We start from the raw sequence: 17,239 nt of genomic DNA, 5'->3' as shown, positions 1-17,239 counted from the left end.
GGAAGGAGAAGCAATAGAGTGTCCGTGCTTGCTTGGCTGAATAGTCCCTAGCACAGAACCACACAAGCCAGGCATGCGGGTCCATTCTTTAACTCACTGGGAATGGTGCAGCAGGGTTTTTTTCTTCTTCTCGTTTTGCGTTGAATTATTGAGACTGCCAGCTGTCACCTGGGGTAGAATGAGGATGGATCCAAATCTGTCAGTCCCCCCTCTAATTTAAGTGTTCTCTGCCTAACAGTGCCGGCTGTGCCGACGTTTTTTATCGGTGCATCTGAAAGTGATACACTGCATCCAACCAAAGAGTGATTCATTTGCGATGCATCCTGAGGGCTATAACTCTCGAATGTATTCCATGGCCAGCTTCTTGTTTGGATGCTTCCTTAATCATGAAGAGACTGTAAACATAGTCTGATCAAAAATAAAGAATTATTTTTCTTGTTGTTTAGTTTTTTTCTTTACATCATAATCAGAATTATTCATTTGTGTGTTGATGGCAGATGTCTTCCTTAGAATGAATGCCACCAAGGAGCTTTGGGATTATGGAACGACTAGCACCACCGCAGCAATTCTAATCAGGCCTATTCAAATAACGTCTCTCCTCCTCCTTCTTTCTCTCTCTTTTTCACCCTCTCCCTGTTAAGTGCGACTAAGAGGATGTGTATATTAAACTGCTGGCACTGGTTGAAATCTCTATAGATCTCCCGTTCCTTAGACTGGCTCAACAAACTGACCTTGTTGTCTATGGATGGGGGGATTCCTATTAAGATTATAGCACACTATAAATCCCTCAGCCTATCCCCGAGTAATTAATGCTGCTTGGCTCTGCCTTGAAGTTCTATCTCCGCCCTCTTAGCGGACTTGTCCTGCCGACTCCTCTTCCTGGTTAATATGAAGAGATCTGACGGTAGGAGAACAATTAGTGCACCCAGGGCAGTTCATGACCGTCTCCAGTACACAGCTTGAGGCTCCGGAACTCTGGGAGGGATCTGCGAGGACCAATTAGTGTTTTCAGTTTAGAGGTGTTTAATTGTTGGAGAATTCCAAATTTGAGGGAATTCAGACTGAGCAGGTGTGAGAGATATGTAGAATCTCTCCCTGTGCTGTGTTCATTAGCAGCAAAGGGGATGATAGTATGTGTTTTAGAGAGCTTGGTGGGTATTCCTCAGGGTCCTTCATCGGCCTGTCATCTGCCTGCTTGCCAGAGTCTTGTGCAGTAGGAGATGAAAAAGGATTCGCTTGAATAAGCCTGGAAGCGGTCGCTTTCAGTTGCAGCTTTTATTAGATGAAATATAATGCAGTGGTTCAGCATTAATGAGGATGGGGTTTGGCTCTCATGGCAGATTGGACAAGCTGCTCTGCTACACTCCACTGGGGGTGTTCTGAGACATGCTGGAGGGAAGACCTTCACTGGGGAACTCAAAGGGGACCAAACAGGATACTATCCATGGGTGGGAATTTACTTGGCCAGCAAATATCCCCACATTGTCTTTACTTGGATACATTTCATTCTTTTGAATGTATGTTTTGATCTTTTTCATGCTTTATTGGACAGTGAAAGTATAAGATTAATAGGAAAGGCAGAGGAGAGAGAGAGGGGAAAACATAGGAGCGATTCCCAACTAGTGGTCCGCTTGGGTAATACAGGTGGGTCACCAAACCAATGAACACTGAAAAGTATGAAAGTATGAAAAATTAATCAATATCAAAATATTTATATATACTGTTGGTAAACGATTATTAAAATTGATACTAATTTTTAACATTTTGCCTTTAATTCATCATGACCGAAATGCCAATAGTTACATTTCCGACCTTGCTGGCAGGCATCCTTGTAATTTGTAACGCCTCTTTAATGTTTTTATATTCTACAGCCTTTTGCCTTTCTGCAAAACATACAAAATACAAGACTCAGTTGTTTCTACGGAGATGGTTGTAGCTTAATATAGACATGGTGTCGTGGTAGTACTGTGGTGACCTTATTTCTGGAACAAAAACTCAATAGGGGAGGGTGAAATTAGCTTGTCCGGAGCATTCCTTAATAGTACTGCTGAGGCCAGAAGACTGTCATAGTCTATCTTTATGTGGTGTGTGTGTTTGTGTGTGTGTGTGTGTGTGTGAGCTGACTGTTCAGAGGTATGAAGATAGACATCTATGAAGCTCCTTTTAAAGCTGGCTCTGTCTCCAGTAAACAAATTATTGCCTTGCCTCTTCCAATCTCACGTTCGTCTCAAGTTATCAAAATCAGAGATGGCTTTACACCAACATTGCTCCTCCGTTTACTGGAGACTGGTCGAATCTCTCTCCGAAATCAGATCCTTCTCTTGTGGGGAGCTTCTGGAAATTGACTCCTAATCCATAAAAACTGTTGCCCAGAAAGCCCAAGCTTGACTACGTGATCTCTTTCTGTAATGATACACTGAGCAATTAGACTGACACATTCAAGGTAATCCTGCACATAGCCGGGGAGCAAATGCACATCTGTGTTTCTGTCTCTATCCCGACCTGGGTAATACTGTGCTGGTCATATGAAGCTTTGATGTTTGCGCACAGATATCACAAGGCAAGGATTACAGAGCAGATCTCCATTAGAAGCTAAACAGTCGTGGTTAATTACTGGCATTAAGCTCATGGTAAAGTTACGTGTTTGTGATGACCTTTGCCTATGACTGGCCTGCCATAAACTAGCTGGCTGCTATTCAGAGGCGGTTCTTGGTTCTGTTGGTGTAAACAATCTCTCTGAGATGACAGTGCTTGGCTACTGAGTGGATTATCCCCTTATTAGAGCAATAACAGCATTTTGAGTCTTTGTATGAGTAAAATAAATAGCTGCAGGCCTTTCAGTAGCGACCAGCGGGGATGCAGAGCCGTGTGTTTGAGCTGCAGCCCCCGGGCCCTGTCTCCCAGTCACGAGTGGGCGGGTGGGCGGGATGATGTGTGGGAGCAGGCTGCATTCAGTCTGTGAACCAGAAATACTCAGACGTGTGTTTGAACAAGTAGACTTTCACTGATTTGTTACATCCACGCTGTCAATGAAAATGGGGTGGTGTTACGGCTATGTGCGCATCATCCAAGTGGGTTAAGATGTTCGTTTCATGCTGAGCAGCAGGAACCTGGGTAATTTTCACTTGCACGTTTTTTGGGGGTTTGGAGCAGATTCACACTGAAACTGGATATAGACAAGTGTTTCACAATTGAAGTCCTGAATTCTATCAGGCCTGTTTTGTTTTCATCAGGGACTTTTCTTTTAATATGATGTATGGCTCCAAACTTCTGTTTGGAGATGTATTTATCTTATTCGATGTTATCGGAACAGCTTTGGCAGTTATGAATGAGAAACACAGTTTTCAGAGAGTTGTGTCTTTGGCGATGATGAATATGACAGTGTGAATAGTAGGCTACATCTCACATCAATCACCTCTGACACAATCGAAGAGGAAAGGTCTCACAATCAAGGCTAGATTAATATACTGTCTGAATAGAGATTTTCCTTCTCCACTCTGGCATGAGAACATCTAGAAAATATGTTTCTTGCCCTTGGGTCTTTTGGGGTCTAATGTACCAAATGCATGTTCAGTACAGAGTAAATGGTGTCTGTCCAGTTATATACTGCTAACCCTCAGTCAGTCTGCCAGGGATGTCTGAGCAGGTTAATTGAGTAATTGAGTCCATTTCTGTTTGAGGTACAGATAGAATCTTCCAGATTGCTGCTGTTTTTGTTTTCTTGCATCCTTATTGAGAGCCAAATTACCTGCGGTCAGCTCACTAGTATCGATGCCTCCAGATATTCATAACCGCAGGCTGACAGCCGTGTGTAAAGTTGTGTTGTGTTGTGTAAAGTGTCACGTCAGACACTATGTAAGCAGGCCAGAGTATCACATGATTGAAAAAATCCACGTGATTATTAGCAGTGGCAGCTGTGCTGGGTCTCATAATGGCTGACTGCTGAGCTAGCAGCGTAGATAAGGACACTGCTGCAAGGGTTTAATGGAAGGTACTAAGCAGAACGAGCAAAGGCCCTGAATTATACATCTAAGCAGGGATGCAGACATAAACCCTAACACGATACCAGTGTCATTAACGATATGTTCTCCCTCCCTGACTCACAGGTTCACCCGGTGGCTTATTAGCTACTTACTGTAAATGTACTATTGATGTCTCTCTCTCTCTGTCCTCAGTGGCTCTGGACGTACAGATCACCCCCAGGCAGGGAGAGATCAGTGTCGGGGAGTCCAAGTTCTTCCTGTGCGAAGGTAAGCTCACCAGCTGGAACACTGACGTGTCCACGCTGACCAAGCGCCTCCTTGCAATATTAAACATCTCGTCAAAATACAACGCCAACGCTATTTTCCCCTCGTCAGCATGTCTAATGCGGGAGGCAGAGATGGCTGATCACTCACAGTGACAGGAAGCTAGATCTCCTGTACCCTCGACTGTTCGACTCTCCGCTTGTTAACCTTCTTTTTACATCACATTAACAGCCAAGAAGCTCATTTGCTGTAAAACAACACAACAGCAACACCACAGATACAAGAAAAAGGCACACATTGAGTCATGCTGCGTACTTACTTCATGAGTATTCATGAGTATCTACCATACACTTTCCTGTTGTCAGATGTTTTGGCAACCACAGATGTCAGGTCACGACAGGAACAAGGAAATGCTCACCTTGTCTGGGACACGTAATACTAGAGGCCCTCTTTTGACACTGCTGTATAGAGTGTCTGCATCATTATTCTAGAGACATACCCCCCCCCCCCCCCCCCCCTTTCCCCTTCAAACATTACAGCATTCCACCTCGTGACATAATGACCTCTGGAGATCAGGTGCTAAAAGCACCTTACTAATGGAGCCTGTACTGAGTGTCTATTTCCTGTCGGGACTCGAGGGGATTTCCCCCCCAGCCGTTGGCTTACAGACCGAGCGACCTGTGTGTGTTTACAGTGGTCGGAGAGGCCGAGAAGATCGACTGGTTCTCTCCCAGCGGCGACCGCATCGAGAGCAACAGGCCGGACGTCACGGTGACCCGTAACGACGAGTCGTCGTGCACGCTCACGCTCTACAGGGCCGGCGTGGACAACGCCGGGACGTACAGGTGCCTCGCCACCAACGGGGACCAGCAGGCCGAGTCCACGGTCAACGTCAAGATCTACCGTGAGTCCCCGGCCGACGCTTCTTACGCGGCGTGATGGGACGAATGCCAGAGGGCGGCCTGGTCGCAGTGATAGCTTCAAATGATCATAGGAGGATGTCTGGGTCCTAACAGGGGGATGTGCTCATTCTGTTCTTTTCAGTAAAGAGCAGGAAACTGTGGATTGTACTGATGGCTGGAGGGCAACACATCTTTCTTTTCATTTTCTGGGGGAAGATGGATTTTTCATCACTCCAATAAACCCTCTGAAGTCTATTAAAGCAGGAGCTAATGACCCTGTCTGTTGTGCACTTCTTCTGAGTAATGGGTTTTATTTCTCTTGATTGCCTACCATCAGGAAACGTCCATCAGAGAAATCCTTTATGACTGAGTATCCCAGTGTTTGCAGCGAAGCCATTAGAAATTGTGGTGTAGCGAAAGATATTAGCATGTATATAAAAAAGAAAACGGAACATCAGTTCCGTTTTGTTTGTCATGGTGCCTTTGCTGAGTGAACGTGTCGCTTGTCGCCCTCTCTAGAGAAGATCACCTTCCAGAATGCTCCGTCCCCCCAAGAGTTCAACGAAGGAGACAGCGCCAGCCTCATCTGTGATGTCATCAGCACCCCGCCCCCCACCGTCATCTGGAAACATAAAGGGGCCAAGATCCAAATGGAGAAGGATGGTAAGCCCCCTCTCCCCCCCCCCCCCCCCCCCCCCCCCTACACACACTCCTGGGGGAGACATCGTTCTGTTTCCACCCCCTCCTAGTGTTGTCGCCCATTTACACCCAGACATGTCTGCCCAGTCGTCTCCCTGCTGCCAGACTCCGCTCTGTCTGAATTCTTTCCCGACAAATGATAAGTGATGGGTGTGAATGGGTTACTGTAAAAACACTTTTACAGCTTAATGAATCACACTGAAGAGTGCAAGTTTTGAGTCTTGTCCTCGGGATTGCCCATTTACCGCCCATAAATCACAGCTCCTCTGACGTGCTGAATTCAAACCTTCCTCTGTACAGTTCGCTTTAAGATCCTGAGCAACAACCACCTGCAGATCCGGGGGATCAAGAAGACTGACGAGGGCACGTACACCTGCGAGGGACGCCTCATGGCCCGGGGAGAGATCGATTTCCGGATCATCAAGGTCGTCGTCAACGGTCAGTCAACCTGCACCATCTCTCTGGAACCCCACAGCTAAACACTCAGCTCGCTGGAAACATGTTTCACATCTGCCAGGATTTTGTCCCGGTTGGATTTGTTGTTTGTCGTTCAGAGTTGAGTTTTTCCCCCTCCTCCTTTCCAGTGGCCCCGTCCATCAGGGTTTGGCAGTCTGAGGTGAATGCCACGGCCGACGCCGGCCAGACGGCCATGTTGTCTTGTGCTGCCGACGGCTTCCCAGAGCCCATGGTGTCCTGGGCAAGGTGAGAAGACACACACACACAAACACACACACACAAATACACACACAGATACTGAGCCATGAGCCCCTCACTCGGACTGGCAGGACTCTTCCTGCTCCTCCATAGTTGTTTTTCCTGCTGCCCTCACGTCCTCTGAGCAGTGTTTAAATGTTAAGAAGAGGCCAAGACAGAAGTAGACAGTGTGTGACACCTGAGAGTCGATACCTTGAAGGGTCTAGGATCACGTCTTCATTGGAATGGAACCACCCCCCGCCTTGCTATCTCCTCTACCCTTCCATTCTCTCTCCCCCTCCCCATCACTCTCGAGACCACAATGCAATTATCTGAGCCTAAACCTTGACTTCAAGGGTCATCGTTCTTGTCAAGAAATAAATGGCTTTCAAGAGTAGTCTTGGTTTCAGACTGGGTGAAAACACCCAATATTGGATGAGGAGAGTTCTTCAGGTTCACACTGAAACTTGAAGTTAGGTGGGAGCTAATTTGTCCACAATGTGATAACATTGGTGGTGCTGGCCCACTTCACAGTTTGAAAACTACGTTTAGGGTGAACGATTTCATTTATTAAAAGCCACACAAGCGCTATGGCAGACTTATTTGTCTGTGTCTCGGATTCTGGCCTGTGTGGTTTCAGGAGAGCTGATTGCAATCACGAGACTAATGACCTCTGTATGCCCTCTGTCTGCCCCTTCACTGCCTGCCTAACTCAGGAACCAAAAAGTTCTGGAAGCAGGGGAGAAGTACAGCTTCAACGACGACGGCTCCGAGATGACTCTCATGGACGTGGCCAAGCTGGACGAGGGAGAGTACACCTGCATCGCCAAGAACAAGGCCGGGGAGGTGGAGCAGGAACTCAGCCTGCGCGTGTTCGGTGAGACCCCCACTTCAGATCCACTGGAGCTCAGTCTGCCCAGGGGCACGGAGGGACATATTGGATTTATAATGTGTGTGTGTGTGTGTTCCCAGTGAAGCCCACGATCACCTACCTGGTGAACCAAACCGCGTCAGAGATGCAGGAGCAGGTGACTCTGACCTGCGAGGCGTCAGGTGACCCCACCCCCACCATCAACTGGAGCTCAAGCAAGCGAGTCTTCAAGGAGGAGGAGCAGGTAGAGGCACTGAGGCTGGGGCCGGGGCCGGGGCCGGGGGGGAGGAGGCCATGGTCTCATTTAGCCAGCGGACCAGTCATGTTCAGATGACAGAGCACACCCTCAGGATGGAATGGTAGCGAGCACGAGCTAGTTACCTCCTGGCCTTAGGCCCAGTATTCCCCCCAGCACCCTGTGCTGCTGTGGACGCTCCTGCTAACCACCGTACACTGTCACCTGTGTGCCCTTAATCTTCATGCACTGCAGCCTGCTGTACTGTGCTAGGCTAGTGGAATCTAGGCCAGTAGGAGGAGGAAGAAGCTGGGAGTTCTGGGAGAAGTGTGGGCGGAGCCTCTAAGGTCCGTTTCATATACAACATTCTCTCCTTTACAGGAACATCCAAACAGGATCTATCAGGTATGACATCAGCGTGGCACAGAAATGTACAAAAAAACAAAACCAAAAACAATTTATGGAGCAAATTATGTATGCGATTCTATTCGCCCCAAAACCCTGATGGAATCAAATAAGCCTTTTTTTATTGAATTTTCTACTCTGCCCTTGAGTCAGAATTTATTGGAAAATCCTCAGATATGATCTTATCAGGGTTTGTGAATTCAATTTAAAAGTTGCATGCCTTCCAATTATCGCCAGATTCTGGGTCCTTTAAACACAGTGTTTATGGGTGTTTACAATGTGGGGTCTTCCTCCGGCCTGTCCACAGAGGTCAGGGGAAACCGTGGAAGTGATGGCGCTCATAAAGAGAGGACCTCCTCGTTTCGGTGTTGTCGTTCCTCCATCACCTGCGCCCGCCCCCCCCCCCCCCCCTCGGGGAGACTCGAGGACGCCTGCTCCATGCCCTCGCTCTCTGTCCGTCCGTCCGCCCATCCTCTGTCTCATCGCCTGTCATCGCCATGGGGTCAAGGTTGAAGCTGAAAGCAAAACGCCCACGTCTGCCCCCCCCCCCCCCCCCCTCTGGGCCGCGCTGCCGTGGCTCCGTTGTGGTTCTGCGGGGGGCCGCAGGTTTAGAGATGATCAGCAGCCTCGTTTCGACTGTCGTTCAGAGCAGCATGAGTAATGTACACATGCGGCACATAAGGGAGACGGCGCCACACCATCAGCAGACGTTGTGGTTCCATTGTTAATGGTGTGCATGGAACGTCTGTTCCCAAGGCGGCCCGAGTGTGAATTGCAAATGGCTGTTAATTGTTTGAAGCTCTCTCGTCGTGTGGTTTCTCTATAACCGTCGTATCGTGGCTCATCGCGGCCTCGGTTTCAAGTGGGTATTTAGCTTGGGAAGTTATGAGAGATGAAAAAAAGGCCTCGCTTGTCTCTTGTTCAGCCGTTGGGAAAAGTTGTTTCAGTGCATACTGCCTGTGCTGAGCTGGCTCTTAGCATGATAATGACTGCTTTCCTCGTTCCTGGATCTGGCCATGCTGGATATTGTTGTGCATGTCTGTGTACCCGTGTGCTTGCATGGTGGGCGTGTTCCTCTGCTGTGCTCTGTTTCGTTGCCGCCTATCTCTCTCTGTCTCCCTCTCTCTGTCTCTTTCTCTCTCTCTCTCTCTCTCTCTCTCTCTCTCTCTCTCTCTCCCTCTCTCTCCCTCTCTCTCTCCCTCTCTGTCTCCCTCTCTCTGTCCCTGTCTCCCTTTCAGCTCTGTGAAGTCCATTCTCCTCGGCCAGATGGCACCGTTGTACTCCCTTGAAACAGTCATACTCAAAATTCCATCCGAAAGCTGTGAAGGATAAGCGTCATCACAGCCACCTGGGCGTTCCCCGCCCACTCCTGTCCGGCCCGACCTCAGAGGCAGGCGTCCGTCTGAGGTGAAAGAAGCTTCTCTGGAAAAGAGACTTGTTTCTGTTCTGAAGCACCCAGACAGCAGTGTGTAGCTAACAGGCTCTCAGAGGGACGCTTGTCGTGCGTGAGCGAAGACACAGGCGAGACTACAATGACGCTCTCCTTGTTGGGAAGGAGATTACCGTACCATACTACAAAGACACAGTGAAGAAGCCCATAAGCGCAGCTAGTTCTGGCAGGGCAATCGGGCAGCGCGCGTCAGTCAGTGATCGGGGACATAAGGTGTCTTACTCCACCTTCCTTACTCCTCCCACTACCACACCCATGTAGCAGCGCATATCCATTGGGCCACGTCCGATAAGGCGTCTTTAAAATACGCGCGGATATGCACACACCCCGGTCGTTGTATGATCAGTGCTGCTGCCACCCTCCACCGTCCCCTTCTCCCCCATGCTGTCTGTGTATCTATCCAACAGGGGGATTATATCTCTATTGCTCCCTGCCTCATATGTCATGTATGTATGTGTTGCATCGAGGAGGCAGGGAGTGCTTCCCTTAGATCATCCACTCCGCCAAAATAAATCTACATGTCCATGTCATGTAACAATAAATGCTCAAATCTAATACGTGATTGTCTTGACTGACCTTAGATTAGAAGTGTTCCAAAAGCATTTTGGGAGGATTTCTATGTGGGGTGTCCATGTGGTTGGATTTGTGATTATGTGAGTACATTCTAGTACCCTAGTGTTCCTCCACTTGGGATTGCAATCAGTGGTGTTTTTTGTTGTGAAGGAAAGTTACATTAACTTTTTCCACAGTGAATGCACAGTGAGTCGAGTGCAGTTGGTTGTGGAGAGTCTGTTTAATAACCAAAATGCAAATAAACTGTTTTCTCGTGCTTCACACGTTATCTACATAATGAAGGCTTTGCTTATTTGAATACATATTAAACATTCAGCTGGAACACTCAGGTTTGCCAGCCAATGTTCTGTCGCTGTGAAAGCCGAGGTTCTTGCGAACAAAATGAATTGATTCTCACTTGATTTGTTCCAAAGTCCTGCAGAGGATGGTGTCTCGATGTAGACCCGATGATTACATGATTAATGTCGAGTGGCGGATGAAGTGTTGTGAAACTAGGCTGTCCTTTTGTGTGAACCATCGGTAGCCATGGACATGAAACCAGAAGGATGCTCTCTGCAATAGGTGAGGGCCTGCTTCTCTGAGAGCTGTGCTGTGTTGTGAAGAGGCTCTTGTTGTCCATAGAAACAATGCCCATCTCTGTGCCTCGACGCCAGAGCGAGGGTGGCATGACTCTGGGGTTTCTTATCCGCAGAAAAGCCGGTCTGTTCTCAGACCTGGAACTGGTCCCCTTGTCAGGACTGATGACGGACATTGTTCCACGCAGCGGCCGGTCAGAGTTCATTAAATGGCCCTAACCCTGTTGCCCCTGTGCGCTCTCCTGGCTATCTAGGCTGAACTGTGATCCCATATCAACATGATGCCTTGTCTGTGCTCTCACAGCCACTGTTCCTCCTGTAGAGTCCCTGCCACAGCCCCTCCCCCAACACTCCCGTGACATTGTTAAGCACGTCACGGCAGACGGCCTGTGCGGAGAAACGAGCCTTGTTTACCGCTCTCTCCATCATCGTGTCATTTCCTGTTGTTTATTTACCCGGCGGTGTCTAAAACGAACGTCGTCGTGTTGGTGTTTTTTGAACGTCGACACTCGTCGACTCAATCGCAGCCATGGTGCGGCCGTGTCAGACTCGACTGCTACTGCCTGTTCCTGCCCGCCTGCCCGCTCGCCAACCTGCCGGCGTGATAGTTGGTCAGCAGCCCATCCTCCTCTCTGCGGGACAGGCAGCCCCACTGCTGTTCTGTGATCATGAGCACGACGTCTTTCACAGGGGTGGGGGCTCCTTCGCCACTGTAGCGGGGTCTCGTCGTGTTAAAATAGAAATACTTAATTTATCATAAAGTTCGGGGCACCACCCTAATATTGGTTTAGGACATTAGGGAATCCTATATTTAACATGTAATAATCAGTCTCATCTTTAGGAATGAATTCGTTCTAAGTGTAGAGCCAATCGTAGCATCAGTGAACACGCACGTCAAAATATCTTTACAATGAATTTATTCAAGTAAGGTAAACAGATCTTATGAACAAGTTATATTATGGGTTAGATATGAGTTATTGGTTTCAATGAACAGAATGAAATGGACTAACTTAAAGAAAGACAGAAATGGTAAGTCAATGATTACATCCTTACAAATCACAAACAGAGCTCACGCCAATGCCATGTCTGGGAGGAAAGAGCGTTAGCCATAGTTACGTTTGATCAGGGGTCGATCAATGAGGTTGAGGGCGGTTTGCCAAAGGTCCATTTGAAGAATCGGAAGTGAAAGCACGGCTGCGCTGCAAGGTCGTGTGGCTGAATCTGCGGGATCTCAGTCAAGTCGCAATGATAATTGCGTTTTGGGTTCTTCTGTTGAAACGTCCAGATAGTGTCGCGATCACTATAAAGTTGAATCTCAGGAGAAGCTTGGGGACGTCCTTTGGAACGCCAATCCCGATGGCGTTCATGCCATGGTTGGTTTCGCTGGAGTCCGAGATTAATGGTCATCTCAGATATTTATACAGTTCAGAGTTCGAGGGAGGACCTGTCTGGGTCAGACGTTGATTGGGGGAAGCTGGGTTGTCAACTCTCCCCTCCTTCCTTCACACCTACCAAAGGTGTGATCTGGTCTCTGGCTGGTTCAAAAGATCATTCAAATATTGTTCTGGACATCTTGGTACAGTTACAAAATATAGTTGAATGGTTGTTTTATTATGAGAGCTTTGTGTAGATACCAAGAATGACATGGTTATCTTTCAGGAAGAAGGATTAGTTACTAGAATCAAGATTTCAGTGAGCACAACATTAAAACAAAGTAACAAACATGACACAAATATCCCTCTCATAATTCTCCACCTTGTACTCTCGTGGTAAAGGTGAAGTCTGAAGAACTTTCCTCAAAAGTTCTGATTAAGGTATGTTCTTTGTTCAACTGCCGCCAAAACGGATGCAAATGGTTTCTGGAGACGTGTTGTCTCAAGCAGGCCCTTTGAAGCTTGCAAGCTAGCAGGAGGGCTGAGATTGGGGAGGTCCCCCCCCCCATTTCTATGGTTCCTTTGCATCGGCATTTGGTGGGTAATCAGCATACTGAGGGTGTCACAAAGGCTGATTAGGTTTGTCTGATGTGATTGAATCACTCTTCAGGTGTGGCAAGATGTTGGCTCCGTGTGGTCTTGCTGACCTCACTACATCCCCCCGGATGTCAACTTTCATAGACCGTCGTCGGTGAAACTGTTGACATGAAGACAAGAGAAGAAAGACCACAGCAGCGTAACAGCATGTCACACCCCCTCCCCAGACATTGGCATGGCTATGAGCGATTAAGCTATGACATGACATAGGGAAAAGGTTGAGAGAAAACAATTGAAACAAAAAGAGGCACTTGAAGTGGCTTACAATGGCCGTAGCTATTGAAGCTTTGTGACTATGGGTCTAGATGAGGGAAAAGTTGTCGGCTTTTCAAATCAAACTAGTTTCAATAAACTCATTTAGGTTATGGTTACAATTGACTGCCAAAGACGTACACAAAAAAGCAAATAAAGGTGCAAGGTAATAATAGTACATACTTTAACACAATTATAGTTACTAAGTAGCGCTTGTAGTCAACTTAACTAAACCACATTGATGAACTGCATCTAACAATGTAACTTTAGTTTGGCAACCACTGTTTAAGACACAGTTAGCTGCGGGAATAGTCAATGCTTTTTCCGAAAAGCTATCGCGGCGGCATAATAGGTTACGTGTAGAAACTGCGTTGTTTAGTTGCTTCTAAACAAAAGTCCTTCAGGACTAAAGGCTCCTATGCTACTTTCCTTGAAGAGCTGGCCGAGGCAGATTACAACGTAAATGTCGGGGCCGCGGTGTTCCTGAGCACGCGCGTACCTCCGGTCAAACCTAGCTGCTTCCTTTGAGCTAGCTGGTCCCACACACACACACACATTAAAAGCTTGGCCCTATTTTACAAAACAATTGAATACGCACACAGCCACTGTAGCCCAGGCACAGTGGTATTAAAACATGATGCTACATATAGTTAGAGCTAGCTCTATTTTAACAGTTCGTTTCACAAAAGTTACGATTGCTCATTTCAATCTATCTTAGCCTCACACGGGGCACCATTATGTAGCGGGGTCTCGTCGTGTTAAAATAGAAATACTTAATTTATCATAAAGTTCGGGGCACCACCCTAATATTGGTTTAGGACATTAGGGAATCCTATATTTAACATGTAATAATCAGTCTCATCTTTAGGAATGAATTCGTTCTAAGTGTAGAGCCAATCGTAGCATCAGTGAACACGCACGTCAAAATATCTTTACAATGAATTTATTCAAGTAAGGTAAACAGATCTTATGAACAAGTTAGATTATGGGTTAGATATGAGTTATTGGTTTCAATGAACAGAATGAAATGGACTAACTTAAAGAAAGACAGAAATGGTAAGTCAATGATTACATCCTTACAAATCACAAACAGAGCTCACGCCAATGCCATGTCTGGGAGGAAAGAGCGTTAGCCATAGTTACGTTTGATCAGGGGTCGATCAATGAGGTTGAGGGCGGTTTGCCAAAGGTCCATTTGAAGAATCGGAAGTGAAAGCACGGCTGCGCTGCAAGGTCGTGTGGCTGAATCTGCGGGATCTCAGTCAAGTCGCAATGATAATTGCGTTTTGGGTTCTTCTGTTGAAACGTCCAGATAGTGTCGCGATCACTATAAAGTTGAATCTCAGGAGAAGCTTGGGGACGTCCTTTGGAACGCCAATCCCGATGGCGTTCATGCCATGGTTGGTTTCGCTGGAGTCCGAGATTAATGGTCATCTCAGATATTTATACAGTTCAGAGTTCGAGGGAGGACCTGTCTGGGTCAGACGTTGATTGGGGGAAGCTGGGTTGTCAACTCTCCCCTCCTTCCTTCACACCTACCAAAGGTGTGATCTGGTCTCTGGCTGGTTCAAAAGATCATTCAAATATTGTTCTGGACATCTTGGTACAGTTACAAAATATAGTTGAATGGTTGTTTTATTATGAGAGCTTTGTGTAGATACCAAGAATGACATGGTTATCTTTCAGGAAGAAGGATTAGTTACTAGAATCAAGATTTCAGTGAGCACAACATTAAAACAAAGTAACAAACATGACACAAATATCCCTCTCATAATTCTCCACCTTGTACTCTCGTGGTAAAGGTGAAGTCTGAAGAACTTTCCTCAAAAGTTCTGATTAAGGTATGTTCTTTGTTCAACTGCCGCCAAAACGGATGCAAATGGTTTCTGGAGACGTGTTGTCTCAAGCAGGCCCTTTGAAGCTTGCAAGCTAGCAGGAGGGCTGAGATTGGGGAGGTCCCCCCCCCCATTTCTATGGTTCCTTTGCATCGGCATTTGGTGGGTAATCAGCATACTGAGGGTGTCACAAAGGCTGATTAGGTTTGTCTGATGTGATTGAATCACTCTTCAGGTGTGGCAAGATGTTGGCTCCGTGTGGTCTTGCTGACCTCACTACACCACCTCCTCCCCGACCCCCCTACCGACAGCCTGGTCTCACCCCAGCGAGCACCAGAAATTAGCATTACAACCAGGCACTCTGTTGCCAACACTCCCTCCCGGGCTGTAACAGCTATCCCAGCCACTAGCACTACCCACCGCTCATTGAGAAAGAGATTCCTATCTCAGCGTGACCTCTCCGTGACCAGGCTAAATCGAGGCCACACACACACACACACACAGCCAGGGCATCACCCAGTAGAACCCAGATGCCACAGGACGGGCGGTTGAAGAGGGAGTCGCCCCACATCACCAGAAAGAGAGGTCAGGATGTCAGCGACGTGGGGAAGCGCTGGTGCCTCGGACCCCGCGGTCCTGCTCAGATGCTGGGTTAGCACGGTGTGAAGACAGGCCGATTCATTCAACCCTGTGTGTCTGGCTCGCTGCCGGCTCCAAGTGAGGGGAGCACGGCGCGGTAGGATCATAGAACATGACTTTGTTTCACGTGTCGAGAGAGACAGGCTTCTGTTGACGATGGGTCCCAGCGGGTTGGGAGACTGCTGCTCGCTTTTTTTTTTCGGGGGCGCCGTTTCTGGTTTTGCTTGTGTTGCTTCAGTGCCCCGCTCTGCTCCTCATCCTTCCCTCATCCCATCCCTGACTCCTGTATCTCGTCCTCCACAGGGTACTCAGTCTAGCTGGCAGAAACACACCTTCTAAAATACCATTTCAGCAGGTGTGTGAAGATTTAACCGTAGCCTTTTGAGTCTACCTCTCAAAGCCAAAGGTGGATAGCTATCCGTTGCTTTGGTTTTTGCCAGTGAGTTCTTCGTTATCTTAAAGGTAACGTTAATGAATATTTATTGAGTGGATTTTCACACGGATTCCTTAACAGTATTAAAGCCATAAATGAGAGAACGTAAGCAGGTTTGAAGATGAGGCTTAAATGTAGATCAGATTTTCTTTTATTCTTCCTAAAATCCAGCCATGTAACGGGGTAGTGTTCTTTATCATGCCAGCTACTGGATGTCATACATGAAAGGCCACATTTCTAGATTGAATATATAAAGCCTGAAATCCCTCATCAGTGTTAGAATAGTTGGATTGAGACTGGATATATTTACTTTCGACATGCCTGAAATCTGAAAGACTAATTAGAGGCATGTGACAACGCCTACAGAAAGTGCATCAAAGATGCTCTGAATGAAAGCGCGTGCTAAGCGCCACGGCTACATCCTCATTGTTGCCATTCTCATGCTAATCATATGAATCTGTAGAACATCTGCATATGAATGCAACATAGTCTGGTAGCTGTTTTTCCTTTTCGTTTGACCGCCATGCATGTTCATTCAGCAGTAGCCCGTTTAAAGCCACAGACTACAACAGGTACCCGCTCCGGGCGGCAGCCAGACAGTTGCATGCCCTGTACATTACTAGCTCGTTGAACCCAGCTGCGCCTGGATGAAGACTCCTGTCTAAGGTCTGCTTTGCCTGTCTGTTGTTCTGTCTCTGCCCCCCCCCTACAGGCCTCGTGGACTCGACCCGAGCAGCACAAGGTATAGCTCCCGCTGTCCACCCTCACACATGCCTACCTGCTGGAACACGCATGCTCCTTTCTCTCTCCTTCTCTCTCTTTCTCTCTCTCTCTTTACTTCCTTCTTTCTTGTCCTGCAACACCTTCCTCTGCTGTTGCAGTAGTCATGGAAACCGCCCGAGGTTCCTCTCATCAGAGTTCTGTTGGGTTCATTAGAGAGGCGAGAGGCTGGCACGCTGAGAACTGGGAGACGGTTTTTTCCCTCCCTCCTTTCCCAAAGCCCTGAAAAGATGATTTCCCTCCCCCCTCGTCTGTTTCCAGGTTTCACACACTGCTGAATGATGCGATGTTTCCCTTCCTTCCAGGGAATAAGGGTCTACTCAAATGATCAAGCCGTCCTAAAATCGCCTAGATGTTCTCAATAGACGCCGCCACCCTTTTGAATAATTCATAGCGCCTTCTTGTTGAAGTTATAAAATTTTAATGAATCAGCGATCTCATATTGCACATCAACAGCGATATTCCCCCCCACCCCCCACCCACCCCCCCATCGAACATGAGATTGTGTATCTCGGGCGTGTATTCACCTCCTGGTAACACTGTCTGCTTGTAGCCATGGAGATCTGCAGCGACCCTTTGACCTCACCCCCCCACTATCTAATAGAATGAAGTCGTTCTCC

The 17,239-nt window shown here is 47.5% G+C and overlaps 1 protein-coding gene across 1 annotated transcript in view; it reads left to right on the top strand.

The window, feature by feature from the left end:
• Window positions 1–17,239, top strand: part of ncam1b (neural cell adhesion molecule 1b) — a 46,639-nt gene that overhangs the window by 14,024 nt on the left and 15,376 nt on the right. The window contains exons 2-9 of the mRNA XM_047036041.1: window positions 4,176–4,250; window positions 4,942–5,151; window positions 5,669–5,812; window positions 6,149–6,286; window positions 6,433–6,550; window positions 7,258–7,418; window positions 7,514–7,656; window positions 16,552–16,581. Coding sequence (XP_046891997.1) covers window positions 4,176–4,250; window positions 4,942–5,151; window positions 5,669–5,812; window positions 6,149–6,286; window positions 6,433–6,550; window positions 7,258–7,418; window positions 7,514–7,656; window positions 16,552–16,581 — 1,019 coding nt within the window. The remainder of the gene's footprint in view (window positions 1–4,175; window positions 4,251–4,941; window positions 5,152–5,668; window positions 5,813–6,148; window positions 6,287–6,432; window positions 6,551–7,257; window positions 7,419–7,513; window positions 7,657–16,551; window positions 16,582–17,239) is intronic.

The sequence above is a fragment of the Hypomesus transpacificus genome, chromosome 15 (genome assembly GCF_021917145.1).
Source record: "Hypomesus transpacificus isolate Combined female chromosome 15, fHypTra1, whole genome shotgun sequence".
NCBI lineage: Eukaryota > Metazoa > Chordata > Actinopteri > Osmeriformes > Osmeridae > Hypomesus > Hypomesus transpacificus.
The sequence above is the reverse complement of the archived record's forward strand: the minus strand, read 5'-3'. Positions and strand labels throughout refer to the sequence as shown.